This window comes from Bos grunniens, chromosome 11 (assembly GCF_055505025.1).
Source record: "Bos grunniens cultivar Pamir isolate PY7600 chromosome 11, Bosgru_T2T1.0, whole genome shotgun sequence".
NCBI lineage: Eukaryota > Metazoa > Chordata > Mammalia > Artiodactyla > Bovidae > Bos > Bos grunniens.
The window spans coordinates 1,811,060-1,832,397 of NC_141175.1; the positions used below are offsets into that span (position 1 = coordinate 1,811,060).

Here is a 21,338-nt window from a genome sequence, read left to right on the forward strand (position 1 = left end):
GTGCTCCTATCCTCCCCCAGATGTGGATCTTTGGAGGGCAGCGGCCCCTTCGGGCTCATTGGGGAGCAGCGGTCGGTCCGCGCGCGCCTCCTGCCGGCCTCATCCGGAACTGCGGCCCTTGCCCCTTGACGCCGGCGGGACCTCCCGCCTAGGACCCGCACTTGCTTGCTACCTGGGCGGAACTCGCTCCACTGCCTCACTTCGAACCCGGAAACCCTAAGATGGCTCTGCTCACGCTAAGACCCACCAGCTCCGTGTCGGAGAGGCTGCGGCTGGCCCGTGGGGATCTCCCAGGACCCCTCCGCAGCAGACATTTCCCGCCCCACCACGGCCACCCTCCTCCATGGGGCTCCCTCCTGTCCAGGACCCAGCAGTCTACAGCCCAGCTGGGACCTGTGACCCTGGTTCTGCCAGCTGTCCACCACCCCTCCTAGCTTCCACTGAACCCAGGCCCATCCCTGGCAGCGCCACCCTCTCCTGCTGGGCCCTCTCCTCCCCTGACCACCTGCAGAGCCCTGTACCTGGCTCAGTCTAGGTGGGGCTACGTTCTGCAGCTGAAAGAGGTGGCCGCCAGGGCTCTGGAGAAGCTGCTGGGCTCCTCCACTCCTGGTCCAGCCACTCGGCCCCCAGAGACCACAGCCCACCCTCTCCTCCCACACACCTGGCCTTTGCAGTCCCCACTGGGGATGCCCAATGGATCTTTCAGCTCCCCGTCTCCGGAGGACCGAGAGTTCAGTAATGACAGTGGCCTGAAAAGAAGAGCTAGTGGTGGGAACGCCGTCTTGCTGAACTTCATGCACACAGTCATGTAAAAAGTGAAAAGTAAGTACACTCAATAAACAGTACAGGAAAGGGGAAAGTGATGGGTCAAAACTTTCTTTATATGAATGTGTTTTCTCAAAAAAGAGGGGAATGCACATTCCAACACGTCCATTGTTCACAGTAATAAAGAACATCATGGATCAGTTTCTGTTTTCAAGTCTTAGTATCTGCAAATTTGACAACGCTTTCGTCACAATCAACCTTTTCCATCTTGTTATATTCAACAGACAATCCAGCCACATTTGTCCATCCACTCTCACTCAGAGGTGACCAAAGAATGCCCTTTATGAACCTTAACAAACTTACAGTAATTTTCTTTCACTTCTCCAGTATTTTTGCCTGGAGAGAAGAGCCTGCCAGGCTACAGTCCATGGGGTCACAAGAGTCGGACATGACTTAGCCGCTGCCAGCCAAAGCTGGAGGTGGGACTGGGCTGTAGGAGAAGCCCTTGTGCCTGCCATGGACGCCAATTACCCCAGAGAGGAAGGTGCCTCTGCTTACTATCAGGCAGGAGGAAGGAAGCTGCCCTGGGCACCCTCAACCACCCCCACAGCCCAGCCAATGAAAACAGGGGCCCAGCCAATGGGACGCCTCCACTAGAATCCTACTTCCTCCAGTCACCTTTCTGGTCATCACAGCCCCTGCCAGCTCCCCCCTTCCCCTATAAAAGCAAGTTCTCCTCCATGTTGTTCTCTGGATTTGCCTATGGTGGGTCACACTTCTAACACCCTGAATTGCAACTCCTCGGCTTTTCCACATAGTCTCTCTTTTGCTGATAACATAATTACTAAAGTGGACAGTGACAACCTGTTCGAAACTTGGCTGAGTAACGTCAGTGCCTCTGAGCTAGTGAAGGAATTCACAGATTCCATCACTCGTGTGGGAGCTTTATGTACACATGTCCCCTGCGTGCACCTTCACATGTGGAAGTCTGGGGAATGGCTGCTATGCTCGGGCAGCCTCCTGTCATGATAGTTGGAGAAGACAGGACAGTGTGCCCTGCTGCATTCACTGTCCTGTTCTCCCTGCGTAATGGAAGAGAAGCCTCACATGGATCGGTCCCATTAAACCTCTGTAACGGCCTTAAGTGAGAACTTTGCAGGAGGTGTTAAGAGTTTCTGGCTTTGCCTCTGTAGGAAGACCCTTCCTCCCATGGACGGGAGTGAGCGCCAGCGAACCTGTGATCACTGATCACCTGCTTGCTGAGCGAGCAGGTGTCTGCAATAGCAAACGCCTCTTCCTTCGATGGTTAAAGGCCTCTGGGGAAGTAGAGACCCAATGACAGAAAATTAAAGAGCAGGCACGTTGGCTATAGCACCGTCACCTGATAACCAGCTGTCTTTTTCGTTTATTTGGCTGGATTCCTGCAGTTCTGGGCTCCTGATGTGGAACCGTCTTGCAAATTGGGTTTATTGTATGCTTCTTTAAAAAATACTTCATCTCTGTGTGGTGGTGCTGGGTCTCTGCTACTGAGCGCGGGGTTTCTCTAGTTGCCGTGAGCAGGGCTGCTCTCGGTTGTGGCGCCCGGGCTTCTCACTGCAGTGGCTCCTCTCGCTGCTGAGCACAGGCCCGAGGGCTTCAGGAGCTGCAGCACCTGGGCTGAGCAGTTGCGGTGCACGGGCTTTAGTTGCTCTGTGGCACGTGGAATCTTCCCAGACCAGGAATTGAACCCGTGTCCCCTGCACTGGCAGGCAGATTCTTATCCACTGTGCCACCAAGGGTGTCCCTATTATGTGGTTTTAAATTCTGCTCAATATACTCGAGTTCTGCATCTATTGTTTGTTGAAACTTTATAAAAAATGACACTTCTAATAAGACGATGGCTTCCCTGATAGCTCAGTTGGTAAAGAATTCACCTGCAATGCAGGAGACCACGGTTTGATTCCTGGGTTGGGAAGATCTGCTGGAGAAGGGAAAGGCTACCCACTCCAGTATTCTGCCCTGGAGAATTCCACGGACAGTCCATGGGGTCGCAAAGAGTCGGACACAACTGAGTGACTTTCACTTTTGATACGATGATGCTAGCTTAGCACTTTGAGATAATTCCTAGTGCTTATAGCCTTGGCTAAGCATGGACTTGTAAAAGGAGTGCTGAGAGCTCTCCCTACTGTGCTCTTCCTCACTCAGATGCCATCTGCCTCATTTGTTTACTTTTCCTCCAAAATGGGAAGTGATGTGGGGCTTCCTTGGTGACTCAGTTGGTAAAGAACCCACCTGTAATGCAGGAGGCTGCCTGAAATACAGGAGATCCGGGTCCAATCCCTGGGTTGGGAAATTCCCCTGGAGAAGGAAATGGCAACCCACTCCAGTATTCTTGCCTGGAAAATCCCATGGACAGAGGAGCCTGGCGGGTGACAGTCCATCATGAAAGTCAGGCACAGCTGAGTGACTCGACCACGACCGACACGGGAGGGACGTGCCAACCAGGGAAGGTCCTTGGCACTGAGGGACAGAACACCACTATACAGAGATCCTCCTCTTTTTAGTTTTAACATTTCTTGATTTGACTACACCAGGTGTTAGTCGCATCGTGAGAACTCTTAGCTGCGGCACGTGGGATCCAGTTCCCTAACCAGGGATTGAACCCCAGCTCCCTGCATTAGAAGAATGGAGTCTCAGCCACTGGAGCACCAGGGAGGTCCTCTCATCTTTTTTTAAGTTAATTTCTTCGGCTGTGCTGGGTCTTAGTTGAGGCATGTGGGATCTACCTCCCTCACCAGAGACCCAACCCGGGCACTTTGTACTGGTAACTCGGAGTCTCAGGCACTGGATGACCAGGGAAGTCCTGAGATCCCAACTCTTGATCACTGATACTTTGACAAAAGATCTTCATGAAAGGGGGAAATGTGGAATTAATTACAGAAACCACACCTGCAGGAGGCTTCAGGCTGGGGGAAGTGCTCACCCCCACCAGGTGCGTCAGTTACTCTAAACAGGAAGAGATCTCTGTCTATCTCCCACTGGGGAGGCGCCTCTACTCAGCATCAGGCGGGAGGAAGGAGACTTCTGTTGGCCCCCTACCCCACGCACAGCTCAGTCTGTCAGAGTTCAGCAGTCCAGCCAACGGGAAGCCTCCACTGGACCCCCAGCGCCCCCTGACTGCCCCTTTTCCCCATGAGAGTGAGTTCCTCCCATGCTCTCCATCTGCCTGTGGTCTGCCACAGTGGTGTCTACACGCGTATTAGAATTCCTGTTGTGGAGCATAAACCTACAGGAATGCTGCTAACAGAGCACATCTATGCTACGCCAGGAGCGCTTTGATTAACTTGGATCTAACAGGTTAAAGCAACGTCTGAACTGTTCTTTCCAGAAAACAATTCTGCAAAGTCATGATGTGGCATTCAATGAGAATGCGGACAAAAATGCAAGCAAAGGCATTAAAGATGCATTCATTAACTCATACCAAGGCTATTTTTCTGAATTTTGTGATGCTTGTGGCATTTGTCAATTTTTGACTTATTTTCTCATGATCCAAGATTACCATAAAATAATGTATTAGTTGTCATAAAATAGCATTCATTACATTATGTATACATTCATATTATACTGTAAAGTTATGTATACATTATTCAAAACACACGTTACGCAAAAACATATTGTATAACTAATTTTGTCTTAATAATTTTACATATTTCCTTGCGTCCTCCCACAAAATATATTTGCTTCAGGCCCCACCTAACCTGCATCCACCCTGGCCCCCACCATCTTTGTATCGCTTGATAATAACCCCCGAGAAAGAGAACTTCAGTTGGCGTGCAAGGTGACCAAAAAAGTCAGGAAACAGAAACGAACATCAACGACAGAGGAATCGACAAGGCCACTTTCCCCCTGCATCAAGTTCGCGCGCACACCTTGCCCGCGAGGGGCCAGGCCGCGTCCCCGCCAACCGGGCGCAAGAAGCCAGGCGTTGGCTCCCGTCTCCTCCTTCCCGCCACCTGCGCCCCCTGCCCTCTCCCCGCTTCTCGCACAGACCCCCCCACTCGCGTTTCCCCTTCCCCGGCCAGTACTCCTCCTTTCGTCCCGGCCCCCACCTGGTTTCGGGGGCCACCCTGCACCGCCTTCCCGAGCCGGGCTCCCCTTCGCCCCACCCCTCCTCCTCTCGCCTCCGCGCCCGCGGCCCCGGCACCCTTCAGCGCCCCCAGCGGCCCCCGTCCCCGCCTCAGCCACCCCCAGCTCCCCCGGCCCCTGCAGCGCCCCCCAGCGGCCACGCGTCCGGGCCGCTCCGTCTCCCGCCCCACGTCGCGCACAGCGGGGTCTTGCTTAGACGAGCCGGGCGCGGATTGGCTCCGAGCCGAGGGAAGTACCCGCCCCCCGAGTCGCCGGCCAATGGGAGGAGGGGCGGGCCCGCAGCGGGCGCCGGAAGCGGCCCAGCGACGAGGGGACGTCGCGTCGCCGGGTCTCGAGCAGCTGCCGCGGAGCCGCCGGACGGACCGCCTTCCCTGCCCGCCCCGCCATGGCTGAGAGCGACTGGGACACGGTGACGGTGCTGCGCAAAAAGGGCCCCACGGCCGCCCAGGCCAAGTCCAAGCAGGTGCGGGCGCGGCGCGGGCCTCGGGACCCAAGGCCGTGGGCGGGCAGTGGGCCCGGCGCCGGATCGGGCACCGGGTGGGCGCGGAGAGGGGCCCCGGGGCGGGCCGGGGGCGTCGAGGCGGCTTCGGGCTGTGACACGGGCCCGCGGGATAGGCACTGCCGGACCCGGGTGGAGGAGGGGATTGGGCCGAGGCTGTCAGCGAGGACGGTCAGTGGCGGGCCCTGGGAAGCGATCGGACGCGGGCAGGGTTGGCGGGCACCACCGCCCCGGCGAGTTCCTCCCCCGTCCGCCGGCTGCCCGGTGCCCGGCCAGTCCGAGGCCGCCCGCGGAGCCCACTGAAGCACACTGCCGGCCGAAGGGAGTCCCTGGCCCTGGGCTGAGTGGCCTAGGACTCAGCTTGCGGTGACCCTGGTGTCCCCATCTTGCCAGAGTAGCCGGCATGCCCTGAGGGCACTTGGGGCAGACGGTTCTCTGGGAATCCATCGGGTTCCCCTGTGAGTCGCTGTAAGGGAAGCTGGGACGGGCAGGTCAGTCTCCAGCCCTGCTCCTTTCTACTCTCAGCAGCCTTGGGCCGGCCTTAGACACGCAGTGCCAGCTCTGGGCCACGACTGGCTTTGGCCCTGCTGACTAGCATTCATCGACCTGCCCAGGACTTTCCAGTTGGTCAAAACCAAGTTCAGTCTCTCTCTCTCTTTTTTTTTCAAAGGAACCTTAATAGCCACAAGCTAGGAATCACGTGAACAGCTTTAGAAAACGTTTGTGAACATGTCACACTTAGAATGCCCCACAGCCGTGTCTCTAAGGTGTCAGAAACTTTAAGAAATATGTTACATTCCTTTTCTACACTGTGGATCAAGGGGTAGCGCTGCCTCTGCCAGCGTTTGGGGCGAGGGCCACAGGCCTTGTGCGATGTGCTGTATTTTATTAGGAGCCAGTTTGGCTGAGGAAGGCCAAACGTTCTTTCCGGCTTTTGCAGGAGAGTCTCGTAGAGAAGTCTATTTCCAGTGTGGGTTTCTAAAAGGACTCACTTGCCTGTCTTTTTCAACAGCAGAGTCATGAGCTGTTTCTGTTTTCTTGAGCAGAAGTTTATTGAGAGTTGCCTGGACAGTTGGACGTAGAGGGATTTGTATGACAAGCTTTGGCTTAAAGCCGGCATTTGCTTGTCGGTCCTTGAGAAAACATCAGGCACTAGGCACGTAGCAGGGCGCTTCAGGGTGTGACTTCAGAGCCTGACTGCCAGGGCTTGAAAAGCATGAGGCATTATCAGTTGGCTGACAGTAGCCTAAACTTCGAAGGCAATGGCACCCCACTCCAGTACTCTTGCCTGGAGAATCCCATGGACGGAGAAGCCTGGTGGGCTGCAGTCCATGGGGTCGCTAAGAGTCAGACATGACTGAGCGACTTCACTTTCATTTTTCACTTTTATGCATTGAAGAGGGAAGTGGCAGCCCACTCCAGTGTTCTTGCCTGGAGAATCCCAGGGACGGGGGAGCCTGGTGGGCTGCTGTCTATGGGGCCGCACAGAGTCGGACACGACTGAAGCGACTTAGCAGCAGCAGCCTAAACTGGGGTTGGCCAGGTACCGGAAAGCTAATTTTGACCAAAAAACACTTTCTCATTTTCTAGGCCATCTTAGCGGCTCAGAGACGAGGAGAAGATGTGGAGACTTCTAAGAAATGTAGGTACTTATATGTCCACTTGTGGGACCAGGGAGTGTCTGGGTTCCCCGGTCGTTAGGGTGGCTGCAGAGCTGGTGGGTGTGAGGGTCCTGTTGGAGCAGCGGTGGTTGGCATGAATCAGGAGGGGTCCTCCCACCCACTTCCTGTCGCTGGGAGGAAGTCCTGGGCTCAGTGCTCCTAGGTCTGTGAGGGTGTCCCCACTTTGGGTGGCCTGGCTGAGCCTGTCTGCTAGGCTCAGGGCGCCTGTGGGGCCGGGTTCCATTCCGAACCGGCTCACCTGTGGGATTGTTGCAGACCTTCTCCTTTGCTCTTGCCTTGCACGGTCCAGGGGCCGCCGGCCAGAACAAGCAGCATTCGATCACCAAGAACACGGCCAAGCTGGACCGGGAGACCGAGGAGCTGCACCACGATCGGGTCACCCTGGAGGTCGGCAAGGTCATCCAGCAGGGCCGGCAGAGCAAGGGGCTGACGCAGAAGGACTTGGCCACGGTGAGCGCACGGCCCCAGCTGCAGCTGGGCGGGCGGGCGCGGGCCCCGGGAGCCCCGGCCACGGTGAGCGCACGGCCCCCAGCTGTAGCCGGGCGGGCGGGCGCGGGCCCCGGGAGCCCTGAGACCTCTGAGGGCAAGGGGCTGACGCAGAAGGACCTGGCCACGGTGAGCGCACAGCCCCCCAGCTGCAGCCGGGCAGGTGGGCGCAGGCCCTGGGACCCCGGCCACGGTGAGCGCACGGCCCCCTCCAGCCGCAGCCAGGCAGGCGGGCGCAGGCCCTGGGACCCCGGCCACGGTGAGCGCACGGGCCCTCCAGCCACAGCCGGGCAGGCGGGCGCGGGCCCGGGGAGCCCCAAGACCTCTGAGGGCCCGCACGAGTCAGCTGGGACTTGCCGAGCTGCGTCTGCTCTAGCCCTGGGCCTGCACACAGCCGTGCGGAGCCTGAGGCCCTCCCCTGGCTGTGTCCGTCTCCCACCACCGCCTGGAGCTGACGGGCAAACACACGTTCTCTCTAGAAAATCAACGAGAAGCCGCAAGTCATTGCGGACTACGAGAGTGGCCGGGCCATTCCCAACAACCAGGTTCTGGGCAAGATCGAGAGAGCCATTGGTAAGTGTCCTGCTGGCCTTCACTGCCTGGCCAGGCGCAGGGTGGCTGCCCCTCCTGGCTGCAGTTGGTAAGGAGGGTGCAGGAAGGCCCTGAGGGCCCCGGAATCCTCCAGAGCCTGAAGAACATTCCCAGGAGCATGCTGTCTCTGGGCGCACCCCCCTCACGTCTCCCCACCCCCCCGTGCTGCCCACCCAGCATTGGCAGCAGCATGGCTCCAAGCGGAAGCCTGGTCCTGGGAGGGGCTGTGCTTTCCCCTCGAGGAGGGGCAGGCACATGCTCTTTAGAATCAGACGTGAGAACTAGTCCTGGGGTGGGTGAGAGCCCAGGGCCAGGATGGCACTCCCCGCCCCCTCCAGAGGACGGAAGCCTGTGTCCCAGGGACAGTGGGTTCGGAGGCTGAGGAGCTGCCCTGTGCCTTGAAGTCCAGAGTGGGAGCTGCAGTGGTCAGTGGCGGCCCGTGGCTCTTTCAGGCCTGAAGCTCCGGGGGAAGGACATTGGGAAGCCGATCGAGAAGGGGCCAAGGGCAAAATGAACATAAAGCCTCGAAATCAGTGCGTTCCGGCTGATCTCGTCCGGCTGGTCCCCTCGACCACCGGCGCCAGCACGGCTCTCTCCACGCGGCCGAGCGGAACATGGGCGGGAGCCCCGCCCGGGAACCCCTCTCATCGTACCTGCTGTCTAACTAACAAAACCTTGCAAAGTGTTTGCTTCTGATTTTTTTCTTCCCTGCCCCCCGCCCTCAGTGGGGTGCAGAACACTGCCTTCCTCTCCCCCGGGGTCCATCCCGCTGCGGGGATGGCTCCGGGGAGCTGGCAGGGGGTGGGTGGTCACCATCTGGGAGAGGAGCTGTATGTCCAGCCTGGCTCGTAGAGAAGCTAATAAAGTTTTTGCCCTTCTGCTGGTGGTGTTTCCTTGCCCCCCACCCTCTGCTGTCGTGCCTGCAGTGCCCCCTCCCTCCAGCCCCCAGTGCTGCAAAGGGCTATCTTCATGAGGCACCGCGAGGGAACCTGAGGGGCTGGGATGGTCCCTCTGCAAGCTGTTTCTCGTCACTTCTGCTGGGACGGTTAGTGGGCATCGGTCAGCCTCTGGGCATCAGACTCGGGTGCCCCCGGTGCCAAGTCCCCAGTCACATTTTTGTCTGTGGATCCCAGTGGGCTCGGGTGGCAAAGTGGTGCTGCCTGGGCTGGAGGGGGCACCTGGCTGTGCAAGAGTGGCCGTCACACCCTCCAGGACAGCCAAGCCGGGGGTCCTCCGCAGACTTGGGTGGGTGGTGTCTGAATCTCCTGTGTGTAAGATCAGACCTGGGACTGTCCCTGGGTTAGAAAGACTCTGCTCCTTTTATTACATGGGGGTGGCCGGTGGGTGGGGATTCTGACCGGGGAAGGGCGGGCACGGGGACCGTGACCCTGGGAGGGCGGGCACGGGGACCGTGACCCTGGCAGGGCGGGCACGGGGGCCTTGGCCCTGGCAGGGCGGGCACGGGGGCCTTTCTTTGGGACTCTGGACAGATTGGAGCACCCCCTGCCAGTCCAGCCCCGGCCACCGTGGACCCTGACGAGTGTCTGCTACTGTCTGCTGCCTGAACCTGTGGGGTTTCTGTCTTTCATCAGATACGGAATCGCCCAGTGAGGTGGGGCCCTGGGGGGTCCCTCTGGCCTGGGCTGGGGCAGTGCTGCCTCCAGGTGCCTCGAGCCCCTGGCCGTCTCCTGAGCCACCGAGGCCCACGGGAGGGGCCCCCAAGCGTGTGCTCTCAGGTAGACTGGATCGGGTCTGGGGAGCTACTCTTCCTGCTGACGGGCAGACCCCGGCCGGCGGGGCGGTGTCCCTGTGGGCTGGGGCATATGTTGCTGGGGTTGGGACCACACTTGGTCTGTGGGTGCAGCCCCGTGAGGGTGACGGGCACAGGGCCTCAATGTATTGGCAGGGAGGCAGCTGTTGGTCCCTGGCCCGGGGTTCCGGTGGCCGGTGAGCTCGTGTGAGGAGCTGAGGTCTTCTCTGGCTCGTCTACTGGTCGTGGGGGACTGATGCTGGCAGGGTGACGCGGTCCTAGGGGGAAGGGGAGGAGCTTAGTGGCCACTGGGGCCCTGTGCACCATCAGGCTGAGTGTGGGGCAGCACACAGCGACCCCCGGCTCCCACCCGCCACCCTCACCCAGGGCTCCTACCGCACTGAAGAGAATGTTGTCGAAGCCGGGGGTCACGGTGTCCGCCTTGCCCCAAGAGGGGCAGCCCCCCTTCTGCAGCCAGCGCCGGCCTGCAACCCCGAGCAGCAGCAGCAGCACGAGCAGGAGGAGGGTGCCGCCGACCGCAGCCGGCACCACCGCGGCCGCCGCCCCATCCCCTGCGGGCCGCAGGGCACGTGACCCAGGATCCCAGTCCCGTCTCAGCCCCACCCAGGCTCGAGGAGGGTGCCCGGCATGGCTGCCCCACAGCCTGGCGTTTCCAGGTCCCCTCTGAAGTCACCAGTTATGGGCTGAGGCTGGGCCCTGGCAGGCACAGGGCTGCAGACCCGGGGCTTATAGCCCCAGGCTGGATGCCCCCTTTATCGTGAAGTCACAGCCCCCAGCGAGGGCTCCAGCAGGAGGGCGGCTGTGGTCTCTGGCCTGACCGGGAGCTGGAGCACAGTGGGCAGAGGCCGGGGGCACCCCGCTCCTGGGGGCACAGGAACCCGGGACGGCCCGGCCCCAGGCTGGGGCCCCGAAGCAAGGGCAGCCGGCCTGTGGCTCTCCTGGTCCCTCAGGCAAGGGCATGACCCGCCAACCCAGGGGCTGGCAGAGGCCCTGCCCTGGAGCAGAACCGGCCCGCTAGGCAGGGCTTACCCTGGCTGGGTGTGGACAGCTGGCACCGCTGCCCAGCCAGATACTCAACGTCATCCAGGGCAATGGGCCCCAGGGCCGGCTGGCCGCCCAGCGTGGCTTCAAACACAATCTGACGGGAGGGAGAAGAGGCTGCATGGGCCGGGGAGAGGGCTGGAGCCGCCCAAGGGCTCCGGGTTGGCGCACCCGCCTCACCTGGAACTCTCTGGCACTGGCTACGTCCACCTGGCCCTCCAGCCACTGGTGTCTGTGGCGCCCACCCGCGCCCCACACGGCCAGCTGCCCCTGCGCGCTGCTCAGGAGGACCCTCAGCTCGCCCTGGTCTGGGAGCAGGGTGTGAAGACGCTCAGGCAGAGTGGGGCGGCCCCGGCACCCCCTGCCGCACCCCGGGGCTCTGGCTCACTCACAGAAGTGCTCGGGGAAGCCCATGTGGTACCAGAAGCGCAGACAAGAGGCCGTGGTCGGGGGCAGAGGCTGGCTGATGAGCCCGGCCGCTCGGCCCCCTGGGCCCAGCACGCTGGTCTCGAAGAGGGCGAAGTGGCCTGGGGATGAGAGAGCGGGTGCCCAGCGGACCCGATGGAGCCGGCGCCCCGATCTGTGGCCTCTGACCCCGCTGGGCGCTGGGCGGGCCAGGCTGGGGTGAGGCGTGTGTGGCTCTGGGTGCCCTTCCTGCCTTGGACCCACCTGCCTCTGTGCCCAGGGTGTGGTCCACGGGGGGCTGCGGGTAGCGGGAGGGCGAGGCTCCGCTGCTCCAGTCCCAGCTGTACCCGCCCAGGCCGGGCCGGGGCACATGGTTCCAGCCACACAGACCAGCCTCGAAGTCACAGGAAGCTGCAGGGGCCAGCCGTGAGGGTGATGCCCCGCGCCCTCCACCCCTGGGGCACCATTGCTGCGGGGTGTAGAGGTCAGGCCGGGCGTTGTGGGGGTGGCAGGGAGCCAGGACCACCAGGAGCCAGGCCACAGGCGCCCACCTGGCAGGGGGCAGGGCCCATCCTGGAGGAGCAGGTCATCCAGCGCCACGTAGGAGTGCTCCACGCCGGCGGCCACTGCCTCGAACACCACCTGGAGGGCACCGGGCGAAGGTCGTGCCTGCTGCACCCTAGACAGCCTTTGGGGTGAGGAGGGCCCCCTATTCCACTCACCCTCCAGGCCTGCCCGGCCTGCAGGTCCACGCTGCCCAGGCGCCAGGCGGCCCCTCCGCGGGAGCTGACGCTGAGTACTTGCTGCCTGCCGGCCTCCTCCACGTGGACCCTCAGAGTGCCTGCCGCCGAGCAGCCAGCCCCGTCAGCGTGGCAGGGGTGCCTGCTCAGGCCCCTGTGGTGGGGGGGCTCCCAAGGGCCTCCTGAGGGGACCCCACGGCCCCGGCTCCCAGCAGCCCCTCACCTGGGTTGCGGAGGCTCAGGTGGTACCAGAAGGTCAGGCAGGTGGGCTGCACCAGGGGCCGCTGCTCCTCCGAGGTCAGCAAGGCCGCGTGGCCACGGGGCAGGGCCTGCGGGCTCATGTCCACGACCATGTAGTGCCCTGGGGGGTGGCAGGGTCAGCCCACCGGCCGCCGCCCCGCCCTCCCCACCCCACCTGTCTGCCCACTGCCCCACCCCAGTGGGCACCCTGAGCTGTCTCCGTGGTGTGGTCAGCGTGGGGGCCCCACGAGGCGTTGGCCTGGCGTGTCCAGAGGCCCCGGCCCCCCACGGAGAAGCCACAGGCTGAGTCCTCAAAGGAGCAGCGCCTGGGGGCCCAGCAGGGCCCGGGCCGCAGGGTCACATCGTCCAGTGCCATGCTGCCGTGGTACCCATCCCGGAGGCCCTCAAACAGCAGCTGGGGGGCAGAGAGAGGTCAGCGGCTGGGGCCTCGCCTCACCCACCGCGCCCACGCCCCGGGCCTCACCTGGTACTTGGCGCCCGTGTCCGGCTGGTGGTGGAGGGTGGCCCAGGCTTCGTGCCAGCAGTTGCCGTGGGTGCCAGACCGTGACCACAAGTGCGTTTCTGCCTCCCCTTCTCGCCTCATCGCCAGGCGTAGGGTCCCTAGAGACAGGGGGTTGGTGGGGAGGGAACAAGGCCTTAACCCCTGCCTCTCATCCCCTCCCAGGGCCCCTGAGGGAGCAAGAGGCAGGACTTGGGGCCCCGGTGAGGCTCCCTTGAGGCCCTGCCCAGCTGCTGGCCTCACCGATCTGGGGCCCGAAGAGGTGGAACCAGAAGGAGAGGCACTCCTGAGGGGCTGAGGGCACCCTGGGCTGGGTGAGCAGGTGGGCAGCAGGGCCCCGGGCTGGGGGGTCCACGGGGTCCAGGAGCACGAAGTGGCCTGCGGGGGTGCAAGGCGCTGGTCTGTGGGCCCCAGGCTGGAGGGCTCAGCCCCGCGCTCCTCTCTGCCTCCAGCAGGCGGGGTCTAGCAGCTGCCCCCCGGGCACCCTGGCTTACCTTGGCCCGTGGTGTGGTCGTACCTCGGGCCACGGCTCTCGACCCGGTGCCAATGGGCATCTGTGAGGTGGCCGGTGTGCCAGCCGCAGGCCCCCCGCTCAAAGTTACAGGAGACCTCTGGGGGCGGGCAGAGGTGGGTCAGCACCCCCGACACCCCTCCTGAGTGCCGAGAGGGTGGGGGAGACTGGCTCCTGGAGAGGGGGCTCCTGGGGGCCCCTCGAGGAGGCCTGGGTGGGGGGCCGGGCACCTGGGGGAAGCACCTGAGTCTTCCTCAGCGGCTGCTGTGGGGCTGCAGCCCGTCAGGGTCACGTCGTCCACCCCTGCGCCCTGCTGCCCGGGGCCGTCCAAGTCCACCAGCCCAACCAACTCCAGCTTCATGGGGCATGAGGGAGGAGGCCGTCAGCCAGGGCAGGCCCCGCGGGGGCCCCTCTCTGCCCCAGGCCGCTCTCCTCACCCGAAACGGCCGGCGGCGAGCCCCGAGAAGGACCCTGTCCACCTTCCAGCCCCCAGCGGTGGTGCCCAGGGCCTGCCACACCAGCTCGCGGCGGCTGCCCTCCACCACGACCAGCTCCAGGAAGCCTGGCAAGGGATCACTGTGGGCGGCCCGTCCTGCCCCTGTCCTTCGCCCGGGGGCTCTGACTCCCCACCCCAGGACGGGGCAGAGGGTGCAAAGGGACGGTGGTACCTTGGGGGTGACTCTGGAGATAGTAAACCAGGCGGAGCTCGCAGCGGGGGCCCGAGGGGCCAAGGGTGGGTGTGAGCGCCCGGGCCTCCTCGGCCAGCTGCCCCCAGGCCCTCTGCACAGCCAGGAAGTGCCCTGGGGAGAGCAGGCCTCAGAGCTGGTTCCTCCCAGGGACCCCGACTCAGCGCCCTCCCTAAGGAGAGGGGGCAGCTGGAAGGCAGGCCCCAGGCTGTCTCGGGCGGAGCCTCACCAGCAGCCCCGTGGGCGTCCGGGCTGGGCATCCCCCTGTCCGGGGCCGGGAGGCGCACCCACTGCAGCTGCCCCACACTGGCGTCCTCCCAGCCCCCGCCTGAGAGTGACTCGAAGTCTGTGGTGCCTGCAAGGGCAGGGGGCATGGATGGGCCTGGGGCCTCGCCAGCCGCTCCCAGAGGGGAGGCTGGGGGAAGGGAGGGGAGGCCCCTGGCCGGCTCACCACATTCCTGCTCGTCCTCGCCCCCCGGGCATTGCTGCTGGAAGTCACACAGCTGCTCCGGGGGGACACACAGGTCCCCACAGAAGAAGTGTCCGGGCTCGCAAAAGCTCCAAGGCCGCAGGCTGGATGGCTGGGGCCAGGGGCCTGGGGCCCAGCACCCTGGAGGTGGACCCGCCAGCTCTGTGGGCCAGCGCGGGGGTCAGGTGGGTTGGCGGGGCCTGTGCTTCTCCCAGGGTGGGGCGTGAGGGTGCCCAGCAGGCTCACCTGGGATTGGCTTGCAGTGGTTGGACAGGATGAGGTCATCCAGGCCCACGACGCCCCCCGGGCCTGTCTGCGCAGCCAGGAGGATCTGGGGACCGATGGGGTCGGGGGCGCCCCAGCACCCCTCTGTGATCCCCAGGCCGGTCTGCCCCCGAGTCCTCTCCCCAGAATCCACACCTCATCCTTGGCTCTTGCTGGACACCCAGCCCTTCAGGGGGCATCTCTGCAGGGAGCCCCTCCCGTCCTCTGGCCTGCCCTCCTCCTGAGATGGTGGAGGGGCCCACATGGGACTCCCTGAGGGGCCCCGGACCTCCCCGCACGATGCTGCCCTTGCCAGCCTCACCCGAAAGGGGTGCTCGCTCTGGATGTCAACTCGGTCTCGGACCCAGGCGGCCCCCAGCTCCCCATGGCGCCTGCGCAGCAGGACGGGGGTCTGGGGGGCCGCAGGGCTCGCCGTCTGCAGGAACACCTGGAGGCAGCCGGCCTCAGACCCGTGCAGGTAGTGATAGAAGACGAGCTAGCAGGGGCCGAGCACGGTTAGCGGAGACGCCACAGGGCCTGGGCAGCCAGGGCCGCGCCCTGTGACTCCCACCCACTCACCGAGCAGTTGTGGGGGGCCGAGGCCTGGAACTCGGGGCTGGAGAGGACCGCTGGGGTGCTGGGCTCGGCCACGGATGCGAGGAAGGAGCCTGGGGAGATGGCAGGCCTGGGTCGGGGCGGCAGGCTGGGGCGGGGGGTCCCGGGGCAGGGCAGGGCGGGCGGCGGTCCCCAGGCCTCACCCTGTGCGCTGTTCCAGGTGTGGTCACCACGTGGCCAGGCGGGGTACCTGGGGCCGCCGGCACTGTGATTTCGGGTCCAGCCCTCTGAGTGGTTCCACAGGCCGAGGCCCATCTCAAAATCGGTGGCTATGTAGTGTCCTGGGGGACAAGGGGGTTCCGGCTGTCGAGTGGGGCCTCCTGCCTGGCCCCTGGGCCGCCCAGGCCTGTGCTCACGGCCCAAGCTCTGGTGGACATCAGCTGTCTCAGCCCCCGAAGGACGGTGCCAAGGGTCAGCCCCCTGTCCCACTCACTGCAGGGGGCCGCATCCTCATCCGAATGGTCCCCACAGTTGTCCTCCCCGTCGCACAGCTGGGCGGGCTCCACGCAGGCCTCGTTCCGGCAACGGTGGTGCCCCCGGGGGCAGTGTGCCTGGGGGGCTGGGGGCAGGGTTAACCCATCACCTGCCCCAAGTCCCCAGGCGGGGCCACTGACCAGGGCCTCCTGCTGACCCCCTCCCCGCTCCAGGAGTGGGCCCACGGCCGGGGGACCTTACTGGGCAGCCCGCAGCGCCAGAAGGCCACATCGTCCAAGGCCACAGTGCTCCTGTGGGTGGCATTTCGCGTGGCAGAGAAGGTCACCTGGAGCGAGCGAAGTCCTTAAGTCAGGGCCCAGACCCTCCCCAACGGCCCCACTGTCCAGCGTGCCCATCTCACCCTGAAGGGGCCCCGGATGCGGCCAGTGGGCACCGCCAGCTCCTGCCAGTCTGGGTCCCAGGGCCCTGCGCTCCACCACAGGGTCAGCGTCTCCACACCGTGGGTCAGCTCCAGCCGCAACTCAGCCACATCTGCAGTGAGGGGTCCGGGGGCAGCTCAGGCCCCAGGCCTCCCCCAGGCCCGTGGCTGTGCCCACCCCAGGACCCCTGCCCACCCTGGGGGCGCCTTCCCGTCTCTGCGCCCCTCGTCTTGGGCCACCTGGCTCGGGTCGCGGGGTATGGGGTGCGCACCTCCTGAGGCCACGTGGTACCAGAGCCTCAGCTCGCAGGTGGGGGCGGCCTCGTGCAGGACAGGGGAGCGCAGGGCCGCGGTGGCCGTCTCCCTCCCACGGTGTGTGCCGACTGCCACATACCAGCCTGGCCAGCCGAGAGGTCAGGAGATGGGGCGGGAGGCACAGAGGGCTGGGGACAGCATGGAGCCCCACCCAGACCTCACCAAGGTCAGTGCCCAGAGTGTGGTCCGCGCGCAGCCCTGGCCCCTCTGGCGAGGCCCCTGCGCGGTCTCGGAGCCAGCGGTAGCCCGCAGTGCTGATGTCCCGCCAGCCACAGGAGTCCCGCTCGAAGTCACAGGTGAAGGGGGTGCCCAGGCTGGGCGAAGCCCCGTGGTAACCTGGGAGGGCAGGGGGTCAGGCGGGGTGGCCGCGAGGGTGGGCCCCGCTGCTGCCCCCCTGGCCCTGGCTCACCGCACTGCGCCTCGTCGGGGCAGCCCCTGCAGTCACACACAAAGTTGCACACGGCCTCGCGGGGGGTCCTGCAGTGGTTGGGGACCCAGGCCCAGCCGGGGGACCCTGCTGCCAGCAGAGACAGCCAGGTGGCCTGGGGTAGGGAGGCCCCGCTGTTCCCCAGGACAGAGACCCCTAAGAGTCAGGCATCCTGGGACATGTGGGGGCCGGGCCAAGAGGCTGTGCAGGGAGGGGGCCAGAAAGCCACGGAGAACTGCCCCCAGGGGTCCCTGTCAGGGCCCAGGAGAGGCTGGCTGTCAGGATGGGGTGCCTGGGTGTGCAAGGGACCAACCATCCCCAACGTGGGTCCCTCCCCAGGGAGGACCGGAGCCCAGCACGACTCGGGAGGGGCTGCGGCCCAGGCCCCCCAGCCTGCACCCAGAGCGGGCTGGACTCGGATCCCTACCCCAGCGAGGCCGTCCCCAGGACCCCAAGGGCTCGCCCGGCGTCCGGACTGCAGGCCGTCCTGGGCCCACGTCCCTCCTTCCCTGCAGACCCAGCAGCTGGGCCCCCTGTCGTTCCTGCTTCAGGAGCCAGGCCCGGCAACTCACCCAGGAGCATGACCACGGCGGGCAGGAGATGACCGTGCAGAGGCATGGTCAGGCCCGAGGCAGGGAGGCCTGGGGCGCTGTGTGCCCTGGCCAGCCTGGTGGGGACTCTGCCTGGCTGTCAGCCCGAGGCCCCGCAGGCCGACTCTGCTCTGACTGCGGGCCTGGCTCAGCTCTTTCTGTATCTGCAGCCCTTCGCTGGCCCCACCCCATGCTGACAAGGACGAACACCTGGCTGTAAGTGCACCCAGGAAGAGAGGCCCCGGCACAGGGGGCTCCCACCTGCCTGGCCCCCTTTTGGCCGAAGGTCGGGCCTCAGCCGTGGTGCCCACTCCTGCCCAGCCATCTGGTGGAGGCCCCGCTGGAGACAGTGCCGAGTGGCACAAGCCTCAGTTGCTCCTCCTGGGGCCTCTGGTCCCGCAGAGTTCAACTCAGCCGGGCACGAATGCCGCTTGTGCAAACCACGCACCTGGCTTGAGTTCACTGCACAGGGAAGGGGCAACCCTGGCGACCAGGGACATCGTCCCTGCCCGAAACTCGGCCTGTGGCTCCTCTTCACTTGCTTGCTTAAAAACAACGACTGTTCTCTCGTCAAAAAGTGTCCGAGCCGTGTGGTGTGGGCTGGGCGCAGCCAGACACAGGGTCCAGAGGAGCCGAGGGGCTCTGGGCCTCGCAGCACTGACCCCAGTGGAGGATTTGGAGCCAGGCGCTGCCCAGTGTATCGCCGTCCGGCCTTGGGAGCTTGTCTAACCTGAGCCTCAGCTTCCTCATCTTTAAAAGCGTGACGACGGCGCCTGTGTGGAGAAGCTCCTGTGAGGGCCCTGGAGTCCAGAGGAGGCGGGTGCAGCGTGATGGAGGCCTCTGCTCCCTGCAGCGCCAGGAGGAGGGTCCTGGGAGAGGGGCTCCACGCCTGGTTCTTGAAGCAGGAGCCTGAGGCAGCGGCCCCAATTCTGGAGTCGAGGGGCCATAGACCACCCTACTTGTGACCTCAGTCAGCAGTGGCCAAGACGGGAGTTGCTGGTGCCCCTACCCCATACCAGGAGGGGCCCCCGCCTCCGCAGGCTGGAGGGACTTGGCCCTAGCTCCTTGCATAAGGGCTTGTCAGGCCTCTTCCCAGATGACCGTGCGGACAGCAGGTGCACGGAGAAGCAATCAGGCCATAAACGGCGGCAGCAGCCAGGGCCCCCTTATCAGACCCCAAAGGGCTGAGTGCGCACTGCCACTCCCTGGGCCCCCGGGGCAGATCCGGGTGAGGGGCAGCCTCTAGCTCTCAGCCACCCACCCACACTAGCTGGAAGTACAGCGAGGTGAGCTGAGAACACAGACGCCAAGACACACAGAGCTCAGGGAGCAGCAGAGCTGACGATGCTTTTAATTCTCCCGAGAGGGAGCCCCAGGCACCGAGGCCTGGCCAGGGTGGCAAAGTGCCAGGGGGTGCAGTCCGGCCCCTTGGGAGGGGTTTTCAGGGCAGAGTTCTGAGTGGGCTGCTAGACGGAGCGGGCCTCGAGTGGGCCTCAGTAGCCGTCGTCAGCCCACGTGACTTCGTAGTCCGGATACTTGGCTTTGATCTTCTCAGTAGAGACAGAGTGCTGGGCGCGACCGTAACCCTGACAGAAGGAGGTGGCTCTCACACACCCGGTTCTGGCTCTGGGGGCCCCCAGGCAGCAGGGACACCAGGAGCCAGCTGTGGAGGAGGCTGTCATCCCCCTAGCCACCCAAGCCACTCTCCTGGGGAAGTGTGGCCTCGAGTGAGCCAACCTGGAGGGAGGGCCCTCCAGCCAGAGGCCGAGCCAGCTTTGGGTGCCCTGTGACCCTGCAGGTAGAGTGGTGAAGGGAGAGGCAGGCATCCGAGCTCCAACGCAGCGCTGGCAGCCTCGAAGTGCTGGAGGACAGTGGCCCGGCCAGGCCTTTGGGGCAGGAACAGCACACAGCCCACGGGGGGCAAGCAGTGGCTCCCTCCCACCCCCTATGTTTCCTGGGTCATGCCGCGTGGAAACTGGGAGGCTGCGGGCCCTGGAGGCAGGGTTCTGTGGCTGAGAAGGGCCGGGTGTTCCCCAGCCAGGACTGGGGCCCTCAGCTGTGGGCTCACCATGGAGTAGCCGTACACGTGGATCTTCCTGTCCTGGCTCTGGTGGGAGATGCGCCCGCCCCCCAGGCACTCGCAGTCATAGCCCTTCTTCTGTATCTCGCCTGACACCTTGTCGTAGATGTCGGCTGGAATGGGAGGGAAGCTCAGCACCAGCCAGGGCGGAAGGGGTTTGAGGCCCTCCCCCGCATCCCCTACCCCGGCCCCCCAGGTCTAAGCAGCCCCCGTCCCCAGGAGAGGAGACTCTCCGGACGGGAGAAAAGGGAGGAGGGGGTGCGCCTGGGCAGGGGCCCTGGGACTAGGAGTGGGGGTCGGGCCACGGCAGCCCCTCGTCTCCAGGACAGTCTGGAAGCCTCCCTGCCACCCAGCCAGCCGGCGAGAAGACCCGGTACAGGGTCTACCCCACCCCCGCCCTCGGCCCCGCTCCAGACGCGCTGGCCCCGCCCACAGAGCCCGAGGCCCTGCCCCCGGCCCACCGCCCCGCCCTCACCGTGGTACTCGGCCCACTTGTAGCCGCGCACGATCTCTTTGGTCTCCACGGCCGGGTCCCCGGAGGGCGGCGCCGCATAGACTCGAATCAGCACATACTTGAAGACGCCGTCGGAGTCGATGTCCACGTCGGGGATCTGGGCGAGGCCCGCCGCCGCCATGTTCCCGGAGCGCGCTCGCCCTGCGGCCCGCGGCCCTGCCCCATGCGACCCCTGGCTGCGCTGACGGCGCGGGGGGGCGGGGCCTGGAAGCCGCTAGCCAATCCCGCGGGGGCATGCTGCCCGGGCCCAGCGCCTCAGCCAACCGTGCGGCCGACCGGCGGCACAGGCGGGCCAATCGCGGCCCAGCTCCTTGCAGCGCGGTGACCGCGCCAGCTCCCCTTAAAGGGGAACAAGGAGCCGGGAGTGGGTGCGGATACCTTTCAGCCCACGGAGAAGCCCCTGCCCGGGGGTCGGGGGCGGCTGACGGGCCCCTCTGGCGGGGCTGGGCGGCCCACGAGAAGCAGGGGGCGCCCGCTGGCCCTGACTCCCTCCGCAGATCACGCGCGCTGCCCTCGGCTTCCTCCTGGGTCCCCGCAGCGTATCTGAGGGCCTCGCGCCCGGGTACTCCCCGTGCTGTCCCGCGGCCTCCCGCCCGCGTCCCCACCGAGTCCCACGGTCTCCCGCCCCGCGTCCCCACCGAGTCCCACGGCCTCCCGGCCCCGTCCCCACCGAGTCCCACGGCCTCCCGCCCGCGTCCCCACCGAGTCTCACGGTCTCCCGCCCCGTCCCCACCGAGTCCCACGGCCTCCCGCCCGCGTCCCCACCGAGTCTCACGGTCTCCCGCCCCGTCCCCACCGAGTCCCACGGTCTCCCGCCCGCTTCCCCACCGAGTCTCACGGCCTCCCGCCCCCCGGCCCCACCGAGTCGCACGGCCTCCCGCCCCCCGTCCCCACCGAGTCCCACGGTCTCCTGGCCCCCGTCCCCACCGAGTCCCACGGTCTCTCGCCCCGTGTCCCCACCGAGTCCCACGGTCTCCTGGGCCCCGTCCCCACCGAGTCCCGCGGTCTCCCGCCCCGCGTCCCCACCGAGTCCCACGGTCTCCCAGACCGCGTCCCCACCGAGTCCCACGGTCTCCTGGGCCCCGTCCCCACCGAGTCCCATGGCCTCCCGGCCCGCGTCCCCACCGAGTCCCACGGTCTCCCAGACCG

At 64.9% G+C, this 21,338-nt stretch overlaps 3 protein-coding genes and 1 long non-coding RNA gene across 4 annotated transcripts; 2 read left to right on the top strand and 2 right to left on the bottom strand.

Annotated features, from left to right (window-relative positions):
- The first annotated feature begins 3,968 nt into the window (after positions 1-3,968).
- On the top strand, positions 3,969-4,651 carry LOC147362245 (uncharacterized). The gene is made up of 2 exons (XR_015136065.1): positions 3,969-4,101; positions 4,491-4,651. It is a non-coding gene; the product is annotated as an uncharacterized LOC147362245 (long non-coding RNA).
- A 546-nt stretch (positions 4,652-5,197) lies between these two features.
- EDF1 (endothelial differentiation related factor 1) lies at positions 5,198-9,026 on the top strand. The gene is made up of 5 exons (XM_086324168.1): positions 5,198-5,353; positions 6,980-7,031; positions 7,361-7,521; positions 8,037-8,130; positions 8,601-9,026. Exons 1-5 carry the CDS (start codon positions 5,276-5,278, stop codon positions 8,660-8,662), a joined length of 447 nt encoding a protein of 148 aa, XP_086180294.1. The 5' UTR covers positions 5,198-5,275; the 3' UTR covers positions 8,663-9,026.
- Positions 9,027-9,444: 418 nt separating this feature from the next.
- On the bottom strand, positions 9,445-18,227 carry MAMDC4 (MAM domain containing 4). Its single transcript, XM_086324110.1, has 29 exons — positions 18,044-18,227; positions 16,988-17,095; positions 16,741-16,914; positions 16,536-16,661; positions 16,246-16,376; positions 16,086-16,170; positions 15,844-15,969; positions 15,554-15,691; positions 15,375-15,463; positions 15,118-15,291; positions 14,778-14,862; positions 14,514-14,693; positions 14,292-14,417; positions 14,045-14,176; positions 13,814-13,938; positions 13,620-13,731; positions 13,360-13,476; positions 13,109-13,243; positions 12,830-12,966; positions 12,553-12,760; positions 12,329-12,466; positions 12,088-12,206; positions 11,917-12,007; positions 11,630-11,776; positions 11,353-11,487; positions 11,141-11,268; positions 10,949-11,057; positions 10,295-10,470; positions 9,445-10,176 (listed from the first exon to the last, which is right to left on the bottom strand). The coding sequence occupies exons 1-29, from the start codon at positions 18,093-18,095 to the stop codon at positions 10,135-10,137; spliced, it is 3,645 nt and encodes a 1,214-aa protein (XP_086180236.1). The 5' UTR covers positions 18,096-18,227; the 3' UTR covers positions 9,445-10,134.
- A 690-nt stretch (positions 18,228-18,917) lies between these two features.
- Positions 18,918-20,327, bottom strand: PHPT1 (phosphohistidine phosphatase 1). Its single transcript, XM_086324177.1, has 3 exons — positions 20,151-20,327; positions 19,664-19,788; positions 18,918-19,181 (listed from the first exon to the last, which is right to left on the bottom strand). Exons 1-3 carry the CDS (start codon positions 20,308-20,310, stop codon positions 19,089-19,091), a joined length of 378 nt encoding a protein of 125 aa, XP_086180303.1. The 5' UTR covers positions 20,311-20,327; the 3' UTR covers positions 18,918-19,088.
- Between the last annotated feature and the right edge of the window lie 1,011 nt (positions 20,328-21,338).